General features: G+C 46.9%; 1 protein-coding gene across 2 annotated transcripts in view; it reads left to right on the plus strand.

Moving 5' to 3' along the window:
• GNA14 (G protein subunit alpha 14) overlaps positions 1–15222 on the plus strand; it is a 194282-nt gene extending 179060 nt beyond the window's left edge. For both annotated transcript variants that reach the window (XM_059142061.1, XM_059142062.1), the window contains exons 3-7: positions 6618–6772; positions 9141–9269; positions 10600–10729; positions 13476–13629; positions 14152–15222. In XM_059142061.1, the coding sequence (XP_058998044.1) occupies positions 6618–6772; positions 9141–9269; positions 10600–10729; positions 13476–13629; positions 14152–14342 (759 nt within the window). In that variant the 3' untranslated portion in view covers positions 14343–15222. The remainder of the gene's footprint in view (positions 1–6617; positions 6773–9140; positions 9270–10599; positions 10730–13475; positions 13630–14151) is intronic.
• Positions 15223–21715: the final 6493 nt, after the last annotated feature.

Here is a 21715-nt window from a genome sequence, read left to right on the forward strand (position 1 = left end):
AAGCCCTACATCAGGCTCCACAGTCAGAGCAGAATCTGCATGACATTCTTTCTCTCTCTGCTCTCCTTCCCTCGCTTGAGCATGGTTCCTCTCTAAAATAAATACATAAATCTTTAAAAAATTAAAATGTTTTGTCTGATACAGGTATTGGTACCTTAGATTTTATCCTCTACTTCTTTTTGCAGGGAATATCTTTTCCCAGCCTTTCATTTTCAGTCTATATGTGTCTTTAGGTCTGGAGTCTCTTGTAGACAGAATATAGATGGGTCTCATTTTCTTTTTTAATCCATTTCACCCTGCCGTGCTATTGTGTAAGTTTTCTGGTTGATTGTGGGCCTCTGTTCCTTTTTCTGTTCTTGCTCTCTAACCTTGTGATTGGTGACTTTCTACAGTGTTATGCTTTGATTTCTTTATCTTATTTTTTTGTGTATCATATGTTTCAGGTTTGTGATTATGAGGTTCATATATAACATCCTAAGTGTATAGTGGTCTATATTAAGTTGATGGTTATTAAGGCTCAAATGCATTGTGAAAGGCCCCTTTTACTTCCTCCTCCATGTTTTACGTATATGTTGTCATTTTTTACATCTTTTTAGTCATAATTTTCTTCTAGCTATGGCCTTTTCTCTATCACTTAAGCCCCTTTAACATTTGTTGTTAAGTCTGGCTTAGTGGTGAGGAACTCCTTAAACTTTTGTCTCGGAAACTCTTTCTTGACATTCTTTCTCTCTCTGCTCTCCTTCCCTCGCTTGAGCATGGCTCCTCTCTAAAAATAAATACATAAATCTTCAAAAAACTAAAATCTGTTTTGTCTGATACAGGTATTGCTACCCTGAAGAGCTGAAAGCGGAAAAACCTACAATCAAGAATACTCTATCTGCAAAATGATACTCTATCTGCAAGATTATCATTTTGCAGATAGAGTATTCTTGATTGTAGGTTTTTCCCATTCAGCTCTTTGAATATATTATGCCACTTCGTCTGGCATGCAAAGTTTCTGCTGAAAATATCTGCTAATAGGGGCGCCTGGGTGGCTCAGTGGGTTAAAGCCTCTGCCTTCGGCTCAGGTCATGATCTCAGGGTCCTGGGATCAAGCCCTGCATTAGGCTCTCTGCTCACAGGGAGCCTGCTTCCCTCTCTCTCTCTCTGCCTGCCTACCTACTTCTGATCTCTGTCAAATAAATAAATAAAATCTTAAAAAAAAAATCTGCTAATAGTTTTATGGGGTTTCCCCTGTATAAAACTTTTTGCTTCTCTTTTGATGCCTTTAAAATTCTTCCCTTATCTTTAACCTTTGATATTTAAATTATGTGTTGTGGATTTCCTTGGGTGCATCTGGTTGGGAACGCTCTGTGCTTCCTGAAACTGATGTCTGTTTCCTTCCCCCAGTTAAGGAAGTTCTCTGTTATTTCTTCAAATATGTTTTCTGCCCCTCTCTCTCTCTTTTCTCCTCCTCAGACCCATATAATACAAATCTTTTTCTCACTCAGTGTTTTCTGAGCAATCCCTTAACCTACCTTCATTTTTTAAATTTTTTCTTTTTTCTTTGTGCTCTTCACCTTAGGTGCTTTCCATGACCCTGCTTTCCTGATTGCTGATCTGTTTTGCATCTGTTAATCTGTTGTTGATTCCCTCCAGTGTTGGTTTTTTGTTTTATTTTGTTTTTCAGTTATGTTCTTCAATTTGTTCTTTTTTATGTTAAGTTCTTACTGATATCTTGCCCTCTTTTCTCTGGTCCAGCGAACATCTGTACAGTCATTAGTTTCAGTTCTTCATCAGGCATATTACTTATCTCTGTTTTACTTCTTTTTCTGTGTGTTTGTCTTGTTCTTTCATTTGGAGCATATTCCTCTGCTTTCCCATTTTGATTGATTTTCTGTGTTTCTATGAATTAGGCAAAGAGCTACTTCTTAACTTGAAGGAATGGTCTTGTGTATGATCATAAATTTTGTAGACTGTGTGTGTTTTGTGACTTGGGCTGGCTGGCTGGAGCTGTGTCTGTGTAGGCTGGGGGTCTGGGGTACTCCGTGCTGGGGTTGCCCTGGTGGGATGGCCAGAACTGAAGTGGGCAGAAACCAGAACAATCCCGGCTCTCCACACAGAGGGCACACTGGCAGGACAGCTATAGCTGAAGTGTGGGTACAAGCTGTCCCTAGGATCTCTGTGCAGATGGTGCCCTGGTGGGCAGCTGGAGATAGGGTATATGTTGGGGGTCCCTGGGTGCTTCATGCAGGGGTGTCCTGGTAGGACAGCTGAAGCTGAAGTGGGTGGAAGCAAGGTTATCGTGGGGTGCCCAGAGAGGTGGGCACCCTGGTGGGATGACTGAAGCTGAGGATGGCCCTTGCTGGGATGTCCTGGGGCTGTATGTGTAGGCAGCACCCTGAAGGGTGGCTGGAACAAAGGCAGGGTACTGGCCAGGAGTCTTAGGCTGCTCTACTCACAGGGTGCCCGGGGGTGGGGGGCACAGCTGGAATGGAGGCAGGCATGGGCCAGAGCTTCCCCGGGTACTTAGGACAGGGACTGTATCAGGCGGGGGGCAGGGCAGCTGGAGACAAAGTGGTCATGAGCCAGGAGCTCCCAGAGGGCTGTGGGCTGGGGCTGCTCTAGGAAGCCACCTGGGGCCAAAGTGGGACAGGTCTGGAGTGTTCCAGTGGGCTTTGTGCCTGTGTCCCCTGGACGTGGCGGCTGCAGCCATCCTGCATGCCAACCCCAGGGTGCTCCAGGGTGCACGGTGCGCGCGCTGCCTTCATGGGACAGCTCGGGCTGGTACAGGCTAGGGGCCCGGGGCTTGTTCCTGTCTCGGTATCAAAGTGGAAGGTGAATATCAACTGTGGTCACCGGCCCCTCCCCCCGGAGAGCGTTCCAGCAGCTCTCCTGCCTTTCTGTGGAGGCTGGATTTCTAGAACTAGTTGCTCTTTTAAGTTGCAGCTTTTTTCTGTGCCCCAGGGCAGATAAATCTGCTCCTGATCCCTCAGTACTGTCTGTCCCCACTGCTGTGGGCAGCGTCGGCGGTGGGGTTCCCTCATGACCGTGGCTCTGGCTCTCTTGCTGTTCTCTGCGTGGTCTCCCTAGTTTTGTTGTGCAGAACCGTTCAGCCAGCCCTCGGTTTTCTGTTTCTTTGTTTTGTTTTGTTCTAAGCTGGCTCCACACCCAGAATGGGGCTCACCATGGAGCCCAACGTGGGCCTTGAACTCATGACCCCGAGATCAATATCCAAGCTGAGATCAGTAGTTGGAGGCTTAACCGACAGAGGACACCCCCGCCCCACCCGGCGCTCCAGCCCTCACGTTCTCATCCGGAGTACTTGCTCTGTAGTTGGTGCAGGAGGGGAATTCAGGGTCTTCCTGCCATGGCCATTAGACCCTCAGTGCGAGGAGCCCCTTTTAACACAAAGCTGCTCCCACATTGCACACAGAGCTGCTCCACACACATGTTCCCCCCCCCCCCCCCACCCAGCTCTCAGATGGCGTGAACTCTCCGGGTGTGTGAACACACTCGTCACACTCTCCCGGCTCCTGCTGTGCGGGGAGGTATGTAGCCAAGTCACAGGTAGAGAGGCCCCGAGCCCCACTTTCTAGAACACACAGATGTTGTTCACTGTGTACAGAAGTCACACGCCGATAAAATTTATTTAAAAATGGGAAATCACACTGAAGTCTTTAGTGATGAAGAGGCATGGTGTCTGCGACGTCCCCGCAGATATTTCAGGCAGAAGGGGTGTGTGTCTCGCACACACTCGGAGGGAGAGGGGCTGGATGATACGCGTGGTCATAAATTCTCAACACGGGGGCGTTCTTGAAAGGCAGCGAGGAACTCCTGTGCCATTTCCCCCACATTTTTGCGAGTCTTAAATTATTTCAAAATAAGCTGAAAAAGAACCACCTCGGCAGGCGGGAGATGTAGCTGGGCGGAGGGCTCTGAACTCAGATCGGTTCCAAACCCAGTTCCCAGTTGTTGGGTTTCTAGGGGGCCGTCAGTCTCCTTAGAAACCTGAGTCTCTGAGGAGACCGTGGTCCCCTCTTCTTCAAGCCAGAGTCCTTCCTTTGTCCCTCACGTGGCTGGACCGTCACTGGGTCCTGCTCTCCTGGCTGAGCCCCGCTGCTTACCTGGAGGCCCAGGGCTGTCTTTCCCCAGCATCCATCCCCGCATCCCCGTGGCCGAGCCCGCTTTCCTCAGGGATACCTCCCTGGCTCCACTTTGCTCTCTCCTGGAAGAGGCAAATACTGGGCTTACCCACTGCGACGTGCAGCGGTCAGGACAGCGTCGGTTACGCTGCAGAAACTCACAAGCAAAGAGGGTTTCTGGCTTGAGCTCGGTACCCAGGGTGGTGTGGCGGGGCGTCTCTGCGCATTGTACCCACTCAGGAAGGTGGGACTCTCCGGTGAGCTGAATGTAATCGTTGCATGTAGGGGGCGCTGCTGGCTCTTGGTCTTGGGGTGATGCGTTCGAGCCCCACTCTGGGTGTAGAGATTACTTTAAAAATAAGCTTTAAAAAAGTCGTAGTTAGGAGAGCAGCACGAGAGGCAGGCACCCCAGAAGCAAGGATTCTGCCTGCCAGGGGCAAAGTGAGAAAGACGGGCTGGCCAGCAATCACCAAGGCTTTTCCTCCCAGAGAGCGCCCTTCCTGCCCTCGAGCAGTGCTCTTGCTGGGATGGGCACAGGCTGCCGTCACCTGCCCTCACGTTCTTCGGCTGTTTCTTTCTCGGGATGTTCTGTGTTCCGGTGATGGACCGGTGTACGGGCAGCATGTCTGCGGGCTGCTGTACCACTGGGCACTGCGCTAGGTTCTGGGGTATCGGAGCATTAAGACACTGGCTCATTACAAAGACGGGGAAGAAAACAGATCCTTTCAATGCTGAGGGAAGAGCCAAGCCCAGGGTGGGGAGAGACCATCTGATTCTATTCGGGAGGAAGAGGGTAGTGGAGGCAGGCAGGGAAGCGTGAGGAAGCCAGCGCCGAGGCTCCAGGCACACATTGTCCAGCTTCTCTGGGCTGGGCGCTCTCTCTCTGGCTTGGATTGGGCAGGGGATGTCAGATGTGCTCATGGGCAGGATTCGAAGTCGTGGCTGGAAGACCATCAGTGTGTCCTCTTTCTGCCAACAGTGTTAGGCATCTGTCACAGTAATAGGGCTGGTTTTGCTTACATTTGGGTAATACTTTATAACTGATAAACCATATAGATGCCTTGAAAGTCTTTGGCTCCTTTTACAAATGAGGATGTGGAGATAGGGAACCGCTGAGGTCCTTACAAGCCCCAAATGCACTAGAACTCGGGCTCCTTATTCCCGGTCCAGGGCGCTTCCCACTAACCCAGGCTGCCAAGACCTGTCTGAGATTCTGCGACTGGGACCCTCTCCCTGCGGAGGATCTCACAGTCCAGGGGGAAGAGTTAATAGCCACTCTTGATGGAGAGGGACACAAAGTCATGCTGGTTTCATCAGAGCCCTAGGTTTTGCCCCAAGTCAAGTAAATCTCTAAGATCTCCCCTTTCTCCAGCTTCCTGTTGGATTGCTAATGAAGATGAATAACACAAGATACAGGCGCTTTTCCAGCAAGCAGGGCACAGCCGCCATGAGGTCAATGCATGAGGTCATTGCCCAGAGATGCCGCCGGGATGGGGGAGCAGAGGAGAGGCCGGATTCCCTTGTCTGTGCAACTTGCCGCCAAGGGATGGGGTGTTGGATCTCTGTGGACAAGACATGGACACGCTGAGGATGTACGCCAACCATACCATTTTCATTTGCTAAGGTCTGGCAAGATTTCTGGCCCTGTGCTAGCCTTACATTGATTAAATGAGATAATGTGTGTGCACCTTTTGGCACACAGGAAGTGGGCACTAAATGGTAACTGACAGAATAGTAATAATGACCGCAGTAATCTTAAGTACTGTAATAATGGAGCAAGAGTACTGCAGCAATAATTATTGAAAGACAGTAATGATAAATGTAATAGGAAAGCAGTAATTGACTTGGGCAGGGGTTGCAGTGGGCTCTCCAAATGGGAGGGAGTTTTATCAGCGATGTCTGATGACAAATAAGCAGACTGTATGGAAACTCTCTGAATTTTCTTAGTTTGGCTGTGAACCTAAAACTGATCTAAGAAATAAAGTCTACTAAGTTATATTTAAAAAAAAAAAAAAAAAGTGAAAAAGTGAGCCAACCAACCCAGCTAGCTGGTAAGATTAGTGTTTGTCTATTCTCTGCAGCCCAGGCCCTCTCTTACTGCTGCCTCACCTGCCACCCCACCCCTGAGATGCCCGGACAATGAGAACAGTTCAGACTGCTCTGCCTGCCAGGCAGATGTTCAAATGACAGTGATGATCCATGGCTCTTGGGTTTCTCTGTTCACCAGTGGGTGCTGAATGCCAGTGGCATTGGCCCCTGGAGGCTGATAGGACCAAAAGCCATAGGTCCGCGTCTCTGTGTGGCTCTCCCTGAGTGAAGCAGCCACATCGTCTACACGGGTGGGAGCTGCCACTGCAGGGCTTGTGTGTGAGTGGAGATTGTCCCTAATCCATAGCCCTAATCCATTTCCCTTGGGGAAGTCTTGTCCCCATGTCACCAATGGGGTGGCTTCCCTTCCTTCACCCAGTGACAGGTTCTCTTTCCTTCATGCAGGAAAATGCCCAGCTGATCAAAGAAGTGGAAGTGGACAAGGTCTGCGCCCTGTCCAGGGACCAGGTGGAGGCCATCAAGCAGCTCTGGGAGGACCCAGGAATCCAGGAGTGTTACGACAGGAGAAGGGAGTACCAGCTGTCAGACTCGGCCAAATAGTGAGTGCAGAGCCCAGCCACACGTTGTCCCTGTTTCAAAGAAGCCTCTCACTGGGGAGAAAGGAGCGGCCTGTAAAATGCGGGCGCGCGGCAACACTACCCCCTTCCTGCTTGTCACTATCCCCCTCTGACTTTGGTGTGTGTCTTGCCACTTCCTAAAAACCGTGGGCCCCCCAGATCTCTGTCCTTGTCCATACCCACCTTTCTTCGCTGTGTTCGAAGCCTCTCTCATTCAACGAGAAGCTCAATCAAATGTGAGGTTCTTTGGAGGGAGCTCATCTCATCTGGGCTGCTGAAATCTTGTGACCTGAGTAAAGACTACCACTGCCTCTGGCTTCTCCTGGCCTCCTCACCAGATCCCTCCGCCTTCTGGTTTCCTGATCAGTAGAGGACAGCAGGAACCGTTGCCCTCAAATCTAAAATCAATAGGCCTGCTCCAGACCTGATCTGGTGCTGCCCTCTGGTGGCTAAGACAGATTTTGCAGGCCCAGCACTGAGGACATTCAGTCCACAAGCCTTTTGCTTAATGACTCCCTGGGATGACCTCCACACTCTAGTTTTGATTCATAAAGCTCTGGTTTTAAATCATTAAACCCTAAAGTAAGAGAAAATAGATGGTCCTGCATGCAAATTATCGCAAGGTGATCACAGAATTTCGTTTCCGAATTTCCGGAGGCAGTGCCTCTGTCCGCTAGGTCCCTGGACAAATAGATTGGTCACGTTGCTGCTTGAAGAGGCGGTTCTTCCTGCTTCTGGAGCTCAGCTCTTTCCCTTTTGCCCCGCGTCCTCTCCCAGCTTCTGAAGGCCTCAGGATCCCTTCCCCTTCCATTGTTGCCCTCCAAGTTGGTGTGGGGGGGGGGGGCAGTTCACCCCGATCGTCTGGACAAGGCAGCCAGCAGGAGAGGAAACCTGTAGTCTCACCTCCGGTGTCCATGGTCTCCCTTTGGTTCTAGTGCCAGGCTGAGTGCTTCAGGCTACTACCCCAGGCTGGCACAACCAATCTGATTACAGGGACATTGAGGTGGGGTAGAGCAGCCAAGGAGGAAAAGGAAATAAAAGAAGCCCCGAAGAGGTCTGGGGTTGGCTCAGGAAAGAGCCAGAAGGCAGGTAGGCAGTGTCCCAGGGAGGAGGGTGGACAGCTGTGGACAGCTGCGGAGGGGCACCAACTGCTCATCTGTGAGGGCGTCTCTGGCCCTTCCCTGAGGCCACCCAGTGTCCTTTACCTCTGTGAATGTTCTGGGGAGTGGCCGGGGCTCTGGACGTAGAGCCACGGGGAAGAGCCCCCTGGAGCTCTGGAGCTGCTCGGAGGAATGTAGGAAACGGCTAGGGGGACCGTGCTGCCCCAGAGAGTTGCGCTCATACGCCAGCAGCTGCCCCAGCTGGGGAACTGCCGCGCCAGAGCTGTCTACTTACTGGGACAGGCATTCAGTTCAGAACAATTCAGTGTGTGCTGCTGGGGGCCAACCTGTGTTCTCTGTCCTCTGGTGACAGATGGCCCGATGGAGGGGGGTTCGCTTCCTGTATGGAAGGCTGCGCAATGAATACGGCCCGCCTGCCACCCTGAGCTCCCCCTCGGTTCCCGTTCATGCCCCTTGCTCAGCACCGCACTCTGAGGTCCTCACTCAGCAGCCTCCGCTGTGCAGGGGGAGGAGCGGCGAAGCCATGCTGGGCAGGACGCCCCGAAGCACCCCCTCCATCGCTGGCCAGGGCCTGGGTTACAGTTCTTTGACTCAAAAATGCCTTGTATAATGGTCTTGAAGTTAAAAAGCAAGAAAACAGAAAAAGTAATTTGTTTTCAGCTTAGGAATTTTACTCTGCAGCCAAAAACAATCTGAGACAAGTGTTGGCTGATTTTAGATGTTTAATGTCCCAATAAACAGTAAACTTGATCTTGTAATTTTGAAAGAACTTTGAGTTGACCTGTATTATACCTTTGTATTTTCATAGAAACTCAAAGTCATTGAGCAGAGACTTTAAGAACAGCATCTCCGTCCTATGATGTTCGTGGGTGGGGGTGCAAGTGGGGGGGGGTGGGCTTTGAAGGAGGAAGGCAGCCGAGAGGGCAGAGACCAGACCCCAACATCCCTTGCTTCTGACCCGCTGGCTCCCTCACTGGCCAGGGAGAGGGAACGCTTAGAGCCTGGAGGAAGGGAAGGCATTATTCCCAGACTTCCCAGAGGACTCATGGAAGCTTCTGATCCATATTCTCTCCCAAACATAGCTGGGGGGTGGGGAGACCGTGCAGCACCAGCTCTCCAGGTGGGCATGGATGGAACCCATGAACCTCGTGGGGGTGCTGGGAGTCGCAGGGTGGACGTTTCTCTCTGGTCTGAAATGAGTCGTGGCGCCTCGGCGTCTGGTACCGCAGCTACCTGACGGACATTGACCGCATCGCCATGCCCTCGTTCGTGCCGACGCAGCAAGACGTGCTTCGCGTCCGCGTGCCCACAACCGGCATCATTGAGTATCCGTTTGACTTGGAAAACATCATCTTTCGGTAAGACGGTCGCCCTGACATGCTCCTCCCAATCTGTGTGGCCTTGGAAGTCCCTGGAGGGATTCTTAAGTGTGTTATTCCTCCAAGGGATCGGTCTCCTAGAGGCATCTGACCCTCCCCATCTCAGTGTGTAACACGACGAGAGGTCTCAGTCCTGGATCAGAGAGGAACTCGCCTTCCTGTTCTCAGAACATTTCAGAGCACTTTTATACCCATTCATTCCCTTGTTCCCCCCATCAGTGTTTTTACATGATGCTTTTCTAGTGGAGATGACACCAGTCCAGTCCTGCCATGCCCAGGTCCTGTCTGTGAACCCCATCTCACCTCCGGGCCTCTGGAGCATTGTGGCACTGGGGAGCCCCCTGGTCCAGCCCCTTGAAAATCTGCATCTGGGTCCCCACGGATTTATGACTGTGAGCTTTTTAGAATCGGTGCTGCCAGCTACTTCTGAACCCTGAATCTGGTCCCCAGCTGTATTCTCTGTGGCCCACTTGGTGTTTTCTAAGGCACTTTTGAGCCAGTATTTAAGCACTGGCCCATTTCGCTAACATTTGATCCCTGGTTGCTCCTGAAAGGTTGAGGCGCTGGTGGGGGCCTGCACTTCTGCCTGGCGGTGCTTGCCTGCAGCTGCCTAGCGGTCAAGCCTCTAGCCGGGGCCCAGAGCATTCTCGAGGCTGCCTGCTGTTCTACTCTGGAGAGACCCACTTGACTCATTTCTGTAAACTGCCTGCCTCCTGCAGCGTCGTGCTTACAAGCCATCTTTGGACTCTGACTCCCTTGAGTCTTTTCCCAAAGCTCCGGGTAGAGCCTTCGGGTTGCCACAGGGGATGGCGGAGACCTCCAGGTCTTACAGCCCAGAAGGGGTGGCTTCCACGTCCTGTGGACTGGTGGGTGAGTCTGAGGAGCGGTGGGAAACAGGCAGCGGGGAGGCAGCTGGCGGAGTTGGGGGGCCGGGAAGAGGACCTGCCTTTCTGCCCCTCCCGCGTCTGGTCCCTGGGCTTAGAGGGACACTTACGTGATGCTTGTGCTTTCTGCCCGGACGAATGCAGCTGCTTCCAGACGGGTGTCCCCGAGCAGGCTCCCCGAGTGACCGCGGCACTGTCTCCAGTAACCTCCCTTACCTTCGGTGCCTCCTTCGCTAGGAAGCCCCTAGGGTCCCTCTCCGCCGAAAGCAGCGGTGCTTCAACACTGGCGTCTTAAGCCCCCTTTCCACTCTAAAACATTATCGAAGACCCTAAGGAGTGCCGACTTACACGATATGACGATTCCTGTCCATCTCCAAAGAGCCATGTGTTTCAACCTTTGGATGCCCTGTGTTTGTGCCGAACAGGATGGTAGATGTTGGTGGCCAGCGATCTGAGAGACGGAAATGGATTCACTGCTTTGAGAGTGTCACCTCCATTATTTTTTTGGTTGCGCTGAGTGAATACGACCAGGTCCTGGCTGAGTGTGACAACGAGGTATGCTGGGTGGGGAGGGGCAGCTGAGTGTTTGCAAGAAGCCGGCCTGCTCTGGCCTTAGGTTCTGTTCTGGAGGTTACACTGTCTTGCTGTTCCAAGTGTAGCCCGTGGAATTAAGAGGACCAGCATCACCTTCGTGCTTGTTAGAAATGAATGCCCAATCGACCCATGCTGTGCTCATCAGAACTTGTATTTTAACCAGATTCCAGGTAATTCAAATACACATGAAAGTTTGAGAATCACTGCCCTGGAATTCCCTGGGGATCTTTAAGAGGAACCTGGCACAGGGGTCCAGCTCCAGACACTGATGCAGTTGGGGTGGGGGTGGGCTGAGCCTGGCTTGGGATCTCAGGTGCTGCCAAGGGTAGAAGAGCCTCCCAAAAGCACTGGTTCTCAGTCCTGGCTGCATGCATTTTGGAATCCCCCGGGAGGTTTCCAGAAAAGACCATCTTTTGGAAGTCACAGTAGAGATTTGTATTTCTTGGGTTTAAGTCGGGTTATCTTTGCCAAGCCCCTCAGAGGTGCTCATGCACAGCCAAAGTTGAGCAGTGCTCTTTCTCATAAGCATGTGGGAACAGGCTTCCCAGTCTTTCTCCACAGGGCTTCCAAATGAGGTCCTAACGGAGCTAAGCGGTGGTGTGAATTGCTTAGAGCTGTTCCGATGCTCCCTGGCCAGACATTCTGAGTCCTCTGCAGAGCTGCCGTAGTGCCAGCTGTGGGGGACTGCAGCAACCACATCTGCCCAGAGCGCGAGGACAACCGTCGCTGTCCCTTCTCTGGGAGGTGGGGCTGTGCGATACCACTGTCCTCCCCTTGTCTTTTTCCCAGCCTTGCATGAGACATCCTGACCTTCTAGAAAAATGTCTCTTCCTTCTAGGTCATGGTAGTAAACCAGTAAAGCATTCTGCCCAGGATTAGGCAGTAACTATGAACAAATTATATTTTGTATTTCTCGAGAGCAGGCTTTTCTCTGAGGAGCAGAGTTACATTAGCTAATTAGGAGAGGATTAGCCCATTTACTGGTCTCATTGTACAAAGAAGAATCTTGGCTGCCACCCAGCTTTTCCAGGAGGGACATTTTTTTTTTTTTTAAAAAGGAAAAGGCTTCAAGTTATCAATACGAAAAATGAGCTCCAAATTTGTCTCAGGATTACTTAATGATGTTTCTCTGGAAACTCAAAAGATTATTCAGGGGCACAAGGGACCAATGCCTCAACCCAGTACGCTTACAAATTAGACATTTTCTCCTCTCCTAAAAGCCACAAGGTATTTGGGAGAGGAATTCCCCTCCAGACTCGCCCTCCTGCGGGTAGATATGTGATGTGTACACTGGGCTTACAGGAAGTGTTTCTTCATGTATAGCTGATCCTTGAACAACACAGGTTTGAACTGCCCGGGTCCATTTACACATGAGCTTTTTTTCCCGATAAATATGATACAGTAAGTGTATTTACCTTGGGGTTTTCTTCATGACATTTTTTTCTCTAGTTTTAGTGAAAGAATATGGAATATAACATCCATTACACATAAAATGTGTTAATTGTTCTTGGTGAGACTCTGGTCAACAGTAAGGTATTAGTAGAGTTTTGGGGGAGTCAAAAGTTATATGTACATTTTCAACTGTGCCAGGCGATCAGCCTCCCTAACTCCTGCAATGTTCAAGGGTCAACTTCCTTGTAGACCATTATTGGTAAGACCATAATAAGTTTTTTTAAAGCTTTAAAAACAACTGAGGGGTTACCTGTCGGGTAATGAATTCCAGATCTTAACTGCCAAGAATGGGCTGCATAGAAGAATGGGCCGAGGTATGCAGGAGTTGCAGGGAGACAGACTTATCCCTCTGGAGTGGGCGTGCAAGGCTTTCACGTCTTTGACCGCTGCCCTCTATAAAGGGAAGTTCTTATTTCTTTACTCTTAGAAATCCTTGAGAGCAGGCGTGCCTGGCTTAGTCGGTGGGGCATGTGGCTTTGATGTCAGGGGATGACTTCAAGCTCCACAGTGGGCTCTGCAGAGCTGACTGAAAAAATAAAAAAAATACTTCAGAGTACAATCTAGAACAACTGTTGTCACCAGCTAAGATTTCTGTGTGCCCTGGGTACCCTCCCTAAATTAGGAACATTTGATATATTCCTGCCAATGTCTATTGTTAATTTTTTACTCTTTTTCTACATAATTTGGACCGGATCCTACTATTACACGGACTTGGGACCTAATTTAAATTTATGAGCACTAGAATGTTCATCCATAAAATGGGGACCCGGCTCCCCGAGCACACCTCACCTGTATTACCCACCTGTGAGGTGCGGCCCAGGGAAGGGGCGCAGTAGCGTCACTCCCAGAGGACCCTCCCTCCTGGGGTCTGGAAGCCCACCCCCAGTTACAGGTCTACGTTATGCATTTTCACCACTTGGTAATCCCAATAATTTAACAGAAAATTTTTGCCAAATATGGGCATAAACCTTTTTCCAAGTTTCACAAAAGCCTTATATTTTGTGTGTTTATTGGGGGTGCTTCAGGAGAACAGACTCAGGAGGGGGTGTTTGAGAGTCAGAGCGGAAGTGGGGGAAAGAGAAGCTCAAGGCCTGGTGTCCTGGGGGTCGGGGGTGCCCTGTGCTTACCAGCTTCAGCACGGAGAGTGGTGTGGCAGCTGGGCGAGGGGACACATGGGTGGTACCAGCAATCTGGCTTGGTGCTTCCAAAGTACTGTTTTTCTTTCTTAACCCTAAGTCCCTTGTTTCTCACTTAGAACCGCATGGAGGAGAGCAAAGCCTTATTTAAAACCATTATTACCTATCCCTGGTTTCTGAACTCATCTGTGATTTTGTTCTTAAATAAGAAGGATCTTTTGGAGGAGAAAATCATGTACTCTCATCTAATTAGCTACTTTCCAGAATACACAGGTAAGTAAGTGTCCCTCTTGCTGTCCTCCCTGGCATCTGACCAGCGTTACTGACAGAGCCCGGGGGCCTCCCCGATCTGCTCCTCACAGACTTTTCCATGGAAGCTCCAGGTGCACGGTTCTGTTGTTGCCTCCACCCCTCCACACATGCCAACCCCTGGGAACTCCACCTTGTCCTCCAAGACCCAGCTCAGGCACATCCTCTTTGGGGAAGTCCTGCTCACGCTCCCCTCAACCTCATCTGCACTTGAGGGCGCCTCCCGGGCGCTGCCCTGGCCTTCCTCACCTGCGTCAGCTAGTGGGGAGAGCCCTCACGCTTAACATCAGACCTGGGCGTCCAGTCCCAGTGCTGTGCTCTTCCTTCCCCCGCCCCTAGTCCACTTCTGTCTGCCTGAGTGGCCCAAACCAGAATGTAGGGTCACTGTTTTTCAACAAATTGCTTTAAATTACACTTTTTAGATAGCAGTGGGCACTTTAGCCCACTAGGAGCTTTCTTCATTCCTGTCCCCGCACTCTTGACTAGGACCGAAGCAGGATGTCAAAGCTGCCAGAGACTTTATCCTGAAGCTCTACCAAGATCAGAATCCTGACAAAGAGAAAGTCATCTATTCTCACTTCACATGTGCTACAGACACGGAGAATATCCGCTTTGTGTTCGCGGCTGTGAAGGACACAATTCTCCAACTCAACCTGAGGGAGTTCAACTTGGTTTAAAAGCTGCCGGCCACACCTCATCCATCCCACAGGACAGGATCTGCGAGCTCCTCCCTTTTGTCTGCCACTGCTTGTGACGTCACCCACCCAGCCAGCGGCACCAGGCCCCAGGGACGGGTGATGGACTGTCTGAGATGCTGGAGTTCAGCCAACTTTTTCAAAGCCTTTGTTTTTATATTTCTTTTCTTGACTTGGCTATGAGATTTTGTGTAAGTTTTGAATTTGGTATTTTATAGAAATTTTAAAAGCCACTGTGATTTAACATGTTGTTGCTTTAAGTTAAAGGATGTTTAATAATAGTCCTTAACACAATCTATAACAGAAGGGTCTGTTAATTTATAGATCATGCCTTGAGACCTCTAGGATTAAGTTGGGTGGCATTTTTTTGTTGTTGTTTAAAAGTTAATGGGTTTGAAGCTTTTTATTAAATCTTGTAATTTAGAGATTTTAAATTGAGTGGTTTTCTCTCTTCATGCTGAAGTATTCATTTAACATGCCATCAAAGATTTTTTAACATTTTTGTGTGTTATTTCTTAAGCCAAATTAATGACTATGTCAGTGTATCTTAGTTTTGCCATAATTTGATCACCATGCAGTCGAAGCTGACATAAATGGCCTCTAGACAGCACAGATGTTGTATTGGTGAAAAATGTGTGTGTTTGTGCGCATGTGTATATGACTGATTATATATGTATGTGTGTGTATATACATATAGTGTCTCTGGTGGTCTTGTAAACTTATAAAATGGCTAAAAGCCTAAATTGTGTAACAAATGTAATGTCACCCCTGCCAAAGTTCTGAGGGCCACCACAGATTTGGTGTTGGAACCATGGATTCTGTGCCTTTCTGCGGAGGCTAAGAATATACCATTCTGCCATTATGTTATGGGTTATGTTGTGTTTCTTTGAGTTCATGGTTGATATAAACTATGAAAGTCACAGCATTTTTTTAAATCAAACTTTGTCCCTGTAGGGGAGGAAAAATAAATTTCCTTTTACCTTCTAGGTTCCTGGCTGAGATCCCCACACAAGGGGGACCACATTAGTTTAATACTATTAGTTTAATACTATGCCTCTGTGTACAGGAGAGATACCCAGAAGAACTGATTAAGTCCCAAATAGGCTAGGTTCTCCCCTTGAGTACCTTTTCCAGCTAAATATGTTGGGGGAGGAGGAGTCACCTATGAGCGGTTAGCCCAGTAAACAAGAGTAAGGGTGTTAGGATGTAGAGAGAAGCTCCAGCTTCTCTCTCTGGTTCAGAGCAGGAGAGACCCTTACAAATGGGGAGTTCCCTTATCCATATCAATTTCCCTCATAAAAGGGTAGCTCTTGCCACATTTTCAGAGCTTTTGCTGGATCTCCTGTTTCTTAAAAATATTTAGATCAAAATCATCCTTATGCCAAAGAGGCATATTTTGGGGTGCCACAATCTGCTCCCCTTTGGGTCTGCCTTTGAAACTTCAAATTACCTTCACAGTCCAGAAGCTGAGTGGATTGACAGACTGTTCCGTAGTTTCATGGAACCAGTCTCGGTCTTGGGAACAGGTCAGGCTGGTTCATTTGGGGAGCTGGAGGGGCAGGTGGAAGCCCAGCTAGGCCTCTACAGTGCAAGCAGGGATTTAATCAGCATTTCTATGGGGGGGGGGGGGAGGAAAAGGGTCATGGTTGGAGCAAATCATGCACTGAATCTCTCCCCTGAGGGCAGCCAGTCAGAAGATTTCTACTTGGGGTCAAAGGATCTTCTGCAGCGTGAATGTCTCTGTCGTCAGGTGTTGAGGTCAACTTTGGCCCACAAGGTAACAGGCATGAAGACTGTAAACATGAGCTACTGGGGCATTTCTGTGGCGTTTACAGCAAGTCATTCACATTCAGTTTGCAGGGCTTGGCTCCACGCTTTTGCAAAACATTCTGAAATAACTTCTGTAATTGACAAAAGACTTACAAAATGGCCAATATTAAAGATCTGATGAGAGTTCACGATAATGCAGCTGACAAGGACATCTGGTTACTTCTGTGGCCTACATTTTAAGGTAACTAGAATTATAAGTGATAACATTATAGCACGACATAATCAAATCAAATTTCCAGGAATTTCATGCAGTTTGTTTTCAGTGACTCCAAGTCAAAAGAGAGTAAAATTGGGAATGTTACTTTGAGGAGGTCTCTAGCAAGATTATGCAAGGAAACTAGAAGAATTCCATTTACAGGTAAATAATGAAACGTCAGACAACACAACTAGAATCTGATACTCACAGGGGTGTAGTAGAGTTTCCACTGAAGCATCATCTTTCTCTGTAAGCATCCCCACTTCTGCCAAAGATAATAACAAAATTACACTTGGCCTGATTATTTACATAACAAGTAGTGGTTGACCGTATATGCTCTTTGAAATTTTGGAACTTACTGGAACTTATCATAAGGAATCTCAGATTGGAACTTACCCTCATGTTGCCTATAATACCTATAGATTTAGGTTAGTTCCTCTCTTAAGATTCCCCCAAATATTCTATGGTTCCTGCACCTGCCAGAAAGTAACCTTTCTTATTGGGTAAGGCTGCCTCAAACCCTATAAAGGGGTCGTACCAACTCCATAAAGCCAAACTAACCTTCTTAAAATTGCACAGTCACGTCTGATTCTATGGACATTCTCAGATATGACAGTCCACTCAAAGTCTTGGTAGTATAACCAGTGTTTCTAACTGCGTCCTCTTAAAAGAACAGATGCTTATTGAACTTGACAAGTGACCATATTGCCATGGAAATCAGAAGGGTCCCTATGAGTTTCCAAATTCTAGAGGGACCAGGTAGGGAGAAAAAAATAATTGTTTTTTTTTGTTCATTAATACATACTTTACCAAATTGCTCTAAGTCAAAGGTAGCTTAAGAAAAAATAAAAAGCTTTCCCTTAAGTCTGGAAATAACTAGTATTTCAAAGTCATAAAAATTAAAATCTTCTTCATTGGTTCATTCAATCGCATGTTATCCTTGCTTATCTTGGTCTCGTATTAGCAATTTTGTAATTCCACTTTTTCCATAGAGTTTTAGAAGTTCAATGGATGATTTGAAAGTTATCAGACACCTGTATTTGTCAGAGTTTTTTCCATGAATCTCCTTGGTTATGAAGCCGTCTTGGAAAAGCAGACCATCACTCCTATAAATAGCAACACTTTAAAAATGGCCGTGGCTAAAGATCTAGTGAAAGTTCACTATTGTGCAACTGATAATAAGTAGAATTACAAGTGGTGACGACCTAACAGATTTCTAGGAATTACAATTTCTGGAACATTTATGTTAATGACCTGTAGCCATACAAATACAACCGAAGCAAAGGTTAGTATCTCTTACTTGGGAGTGCTTCCCATGTAATTGAATAGAAGTCTAATTAGTTTAATAGCTTTTTTTTTTTTTTTTTTTTTTTTTTTTTAGTTTAATAGCTCTTTTAACAAGGAGAGAAACAAATCTTGAGATGTTCTAGGGGCCCTCTGGAACATCCCTAGTTATTTCAAGGTCAAAAAGACTTCATTTAGGGTGCCTGTGGCTCAGCTGGTTAAGCAACTGCCTTTGGCTTGGGTCGTGATCCTGGAGCCCGGGAGGAGTCCACACCAGGCTCCCTAGAGCAGGGCGTCTGGTTCTCCCTCTGATCCTCCCCCCTCTCATGCTACCTCTCTCAAATAAGTACATAAAATCTTTTTTAAATGATTTCATTTAGAATTTGAGTTTCAGCTCTTCAAAAAACTCAATAGTTTTGAATACTTGACCAGAATTTAGAAGCAATACTTGATTACCTATTTTAACCAAAGTGACAAAAGATTTCAAAGGCAAATACAGAAGCTTACATAGTTGTGAGCAAAACTGGGCTCTTACTCTTGAGAAGCCTGGGTTTTCTTAAGTAATCAAAAAATTGATGATAAAGATAACATGAAACACAGGAAATTACTTCAGTAAAACACAAAATCTTTTGCTGTCCAGTCAGCTTGAAAGGTAGAGAAAAACCTGTCACAGTTTTTTTCTCAGGAGCGGACCAAAGTCAGAAAGAACATTGTCTTTTTGTTACCAGCTGGAACCCAAGCCCTCACCATTACAGCCCCTTGCTTGTACTCAGCGACCTTTGTTCTACATTTCTCCTTAAGCTCTTCTTTCCAGTTTATTGACTCAGGCAGAGGCCAATAGCACAGGGAAGGTCCTGATAAGACCTCCAGCAGGCCCACACCACCCAAACCAGCTTGAGCTTAACCCCTGGCTCACACCTGGGCCCTTGGACCACAGAGTGTCCTCTTGAGTGATGGACAACTACCTACACCTCATTGTAATACTAAAATCTCCACCTAATGAGGAACACAACCTCATTTACATAACATACAATGTAGCGTAGACATCTTTCCTTAAAGTGCTTGCGGGATCTCATGCCTGCCTCCACATCTGAGGACAAGAGATCCATCCTTTTTAGAGGATATGAATTTTTTTCTTTTTTTAGATTTATTTGAGAAAGAGAGCAAGTGAGCATGTGCCCATGAGCTGGGGGATGGGGAGAGGGAGAGAGAGAGTCTTAAGCAGGCAGCATGTCCAGAGTAGAGCCTGACACAGGGCTCGATCTCACAGCCCTGAGATCACGACCGGAGCTAAAATCAAGAGTCAGACACTTGACCGACGGAGCCACCCAGGTGCCCCAAGAGAGCCCCTTTTTAAAATATTCACCCTAACCCTAAAGGAAAGGAACCCATGCACACTTACTCAGGGAGTCATAGCTTTGGAGGTTATGCCCTGTGAACTCCTTTTTTGCTGCACATTTTACTTTGTCCAACAACCCAACTGGGTGTACTGTTTATCTTGACTGGCCAAGGAACAAACTCAAGTTGGTTCAGTTACACCTTCAGGAGATGGAAGAAAACCAAGTTTTAGTTTTATTCGAGTATACTATTGATGCTAAAGTTTATGTTTACACATGTATGAATTCATACCATTTTAGCTAGCTTAATCATACACAGTCTTCTCTTCCCAACTTTCTATACCCAATTCATTTCCCTTACTCTCCTCTTTCCTTTTCTGAAACAACTCGGTCTACTCCAGGATACTACTCTTTCCTGTAACAAGAATGCATCTTTGTATCTCATACATTTTCTGAACCCAAACCACATCTTACTTCCCTTGCATACAGAGAGGTTTTAATTACATATGTTAACAAGTATTCCCAACCCTCTGAAACCTTAATTTCTAGAACTAAGAAGCAGTTATGAACTGTAGTTTGGCAAATTTATGAATACATTCCGTAATTTTTGAAGCATATGCTGCTTCATAGTATAATTTTTCAGTGTGGTACAAGATGTTTACTAATACACCCAAATATATTTAGTTTTTCTGTATTAAGCCAAAAATATAAAAAACCTGCATTCAGTAATGTTCCAGTATTTTATCATATTTGGAAGTTTAGATATTCCAATGAATTTCCATCATTTAACTTGGGAAAATTTTATAGGTTACAATTACCAAAAAGATTTTGGAAGCTATTTTAAAGCTATTTTAAAGATCTGAAAGCATATCTTCTATGTCATAAAATATCACTGTTGAAAATTTCATTTATAAACTTTAATCCCACTTAAATCTACTTAATTCACTTGTTCATAATCATACTGAGATGATTGCTAAAGACATTAAGGCCATCATTCTTTTAGTTTTCTTGCTGACAAGTTTTATAACAGGTAAAAGGAACTCATTTGACTAATAAACCAGGTAGAATAAAAGTTGTATGTCTGCATTACATACAAAACTGACAATCCTGAAGACATACCTATTTCAATTAACCAAATTACACTGGCTTTTACTTATTGAATATTTTCCCAGATCACATGAATTTGAGCCAACCAAGAGTAGAGCTAGTTTACAAATTAATTTTGGCAATACCATCTGGAGATTAAAAAAGAAAAAAAATTTTTTTTCTTTTAAATTTGATAGAGATCACAAGTATGCAGAGAGGCAGGGAGAGAAGAGGAGGAAGCAGGCTCCCTGCTGAGCAGAGAGCCTGATGTGAGGCTTGATTCCAGTACCCTGGGATCATGACCTGAGCCAAAGGTAGAGGCTTAACCCACTGAGCCACCCAGGCGGCCCCCCCCCCAAAAATATTCTATCTACAACACACACACAGACACACATAAACATAGATACAAACAGTGACCTTATACCTGCCGTTGTAACATTTTAACTATGAATCTGGTAAAATAACACACAAGTCAGTAGTTTAGAAAAGAACAGCTGGTGGGGCACCTGGGTGGCTCAGTGGGTTAAGCCTCTGCCTTTGGCTCAGGTCATGGTCCCAGGGTCCTGGGATCAAGCCCTGCATCGGGAACCGCCCCCCCTCCACCCGCCTCTCTACCTACTTGTGATCTGTCAAATAAATAAATAAAATTTTAAAGAAGGGAAAAAAAAAAAAAAGAAAAAAGAACAGCTGGATCCAAATTGTGTTTCTGGAAGATGGAATGAGTTAAGTTTACTTATGGCTAACTCAGAAGGCAAAGGCTTTTTTACTGAGATTTGTATGGAAGCCACTTTTTAAAAAAAAAAAATGTGCCCAATTTCTAAAAAGTTTCTTTTCTCCTTCTAATGAGAATCATCTCCCCAAAGTTTTCATTTCGAAGAGATAGCTCTCAGGTCCTAGTGAAGATGGGGGTGGGGGGGTAGAAAATCTACATCAAAGGAAAAGGGAAAGTATCCAACTTGTCTCCAGGGCCCTTGGGGCATATTTGCCTACTATCAGAAGTCTAAAGTAATTACTATTAAAAGTTTTCCTTTTCTTAGGTGCAGGACAATTCCATTTCCAATATTCCAATCTTATGTAGTAACTGCAAGCATCTTGAGATGAAGAGGGGAGGCTCTGGGATTGGTATCGATGGATGGACTTTGTAGTGCTTCTAGAATTGCATTTCTAGTTTTGTAAAGATTTTTAAGACAAAAGATGGTATTTCTAATTCCTCAAAGAAGTAGAGGAGCCTGAATGCATTATGGGGCTGACACACCCATCCAACTACATTATCTTTGATTTGCTTTTTTATATCCTTACTGGGGAAGATTTCCATTTCAACTAAGATGGAAATCAAGAGTCCTATGTCCAGGAACTTCAGGGCTTAATGCAGTATACCCGTGTGAAGAGTAGATGAAACATTCAACAAGAACCTCTGAATGCTCTCCTCTTCTGAGCGTAGACTCCAACCTGGGACCAACTCACTTTAGGGTGAAAAGACTTACTGTTGCTTTTATCAGTCACCGCACATCAGCCTTAGCCAATCCATTTCCTGAGCATTTGCAGGAAGGCCTGGGAGAAATTCTGGTCATCCAGTTCCTCTGTGAGGGGAGTCTGCCCCAAAGGCCTGGCTGGGTTGTCCG

This window comes from Mustela lutreola, chromosome 12, assembly GCF_030435805.1.
Source record: "Mustela lutreola isolate mMusLut2 chromosome 12, mMusLut2.pri, whole genome shotgun sequence".
NCBI lineage: Eukaryota > Metazoa > Chordata > Mammalia > Carnivora > Mustelidae > Mustela > Mustela lutreola.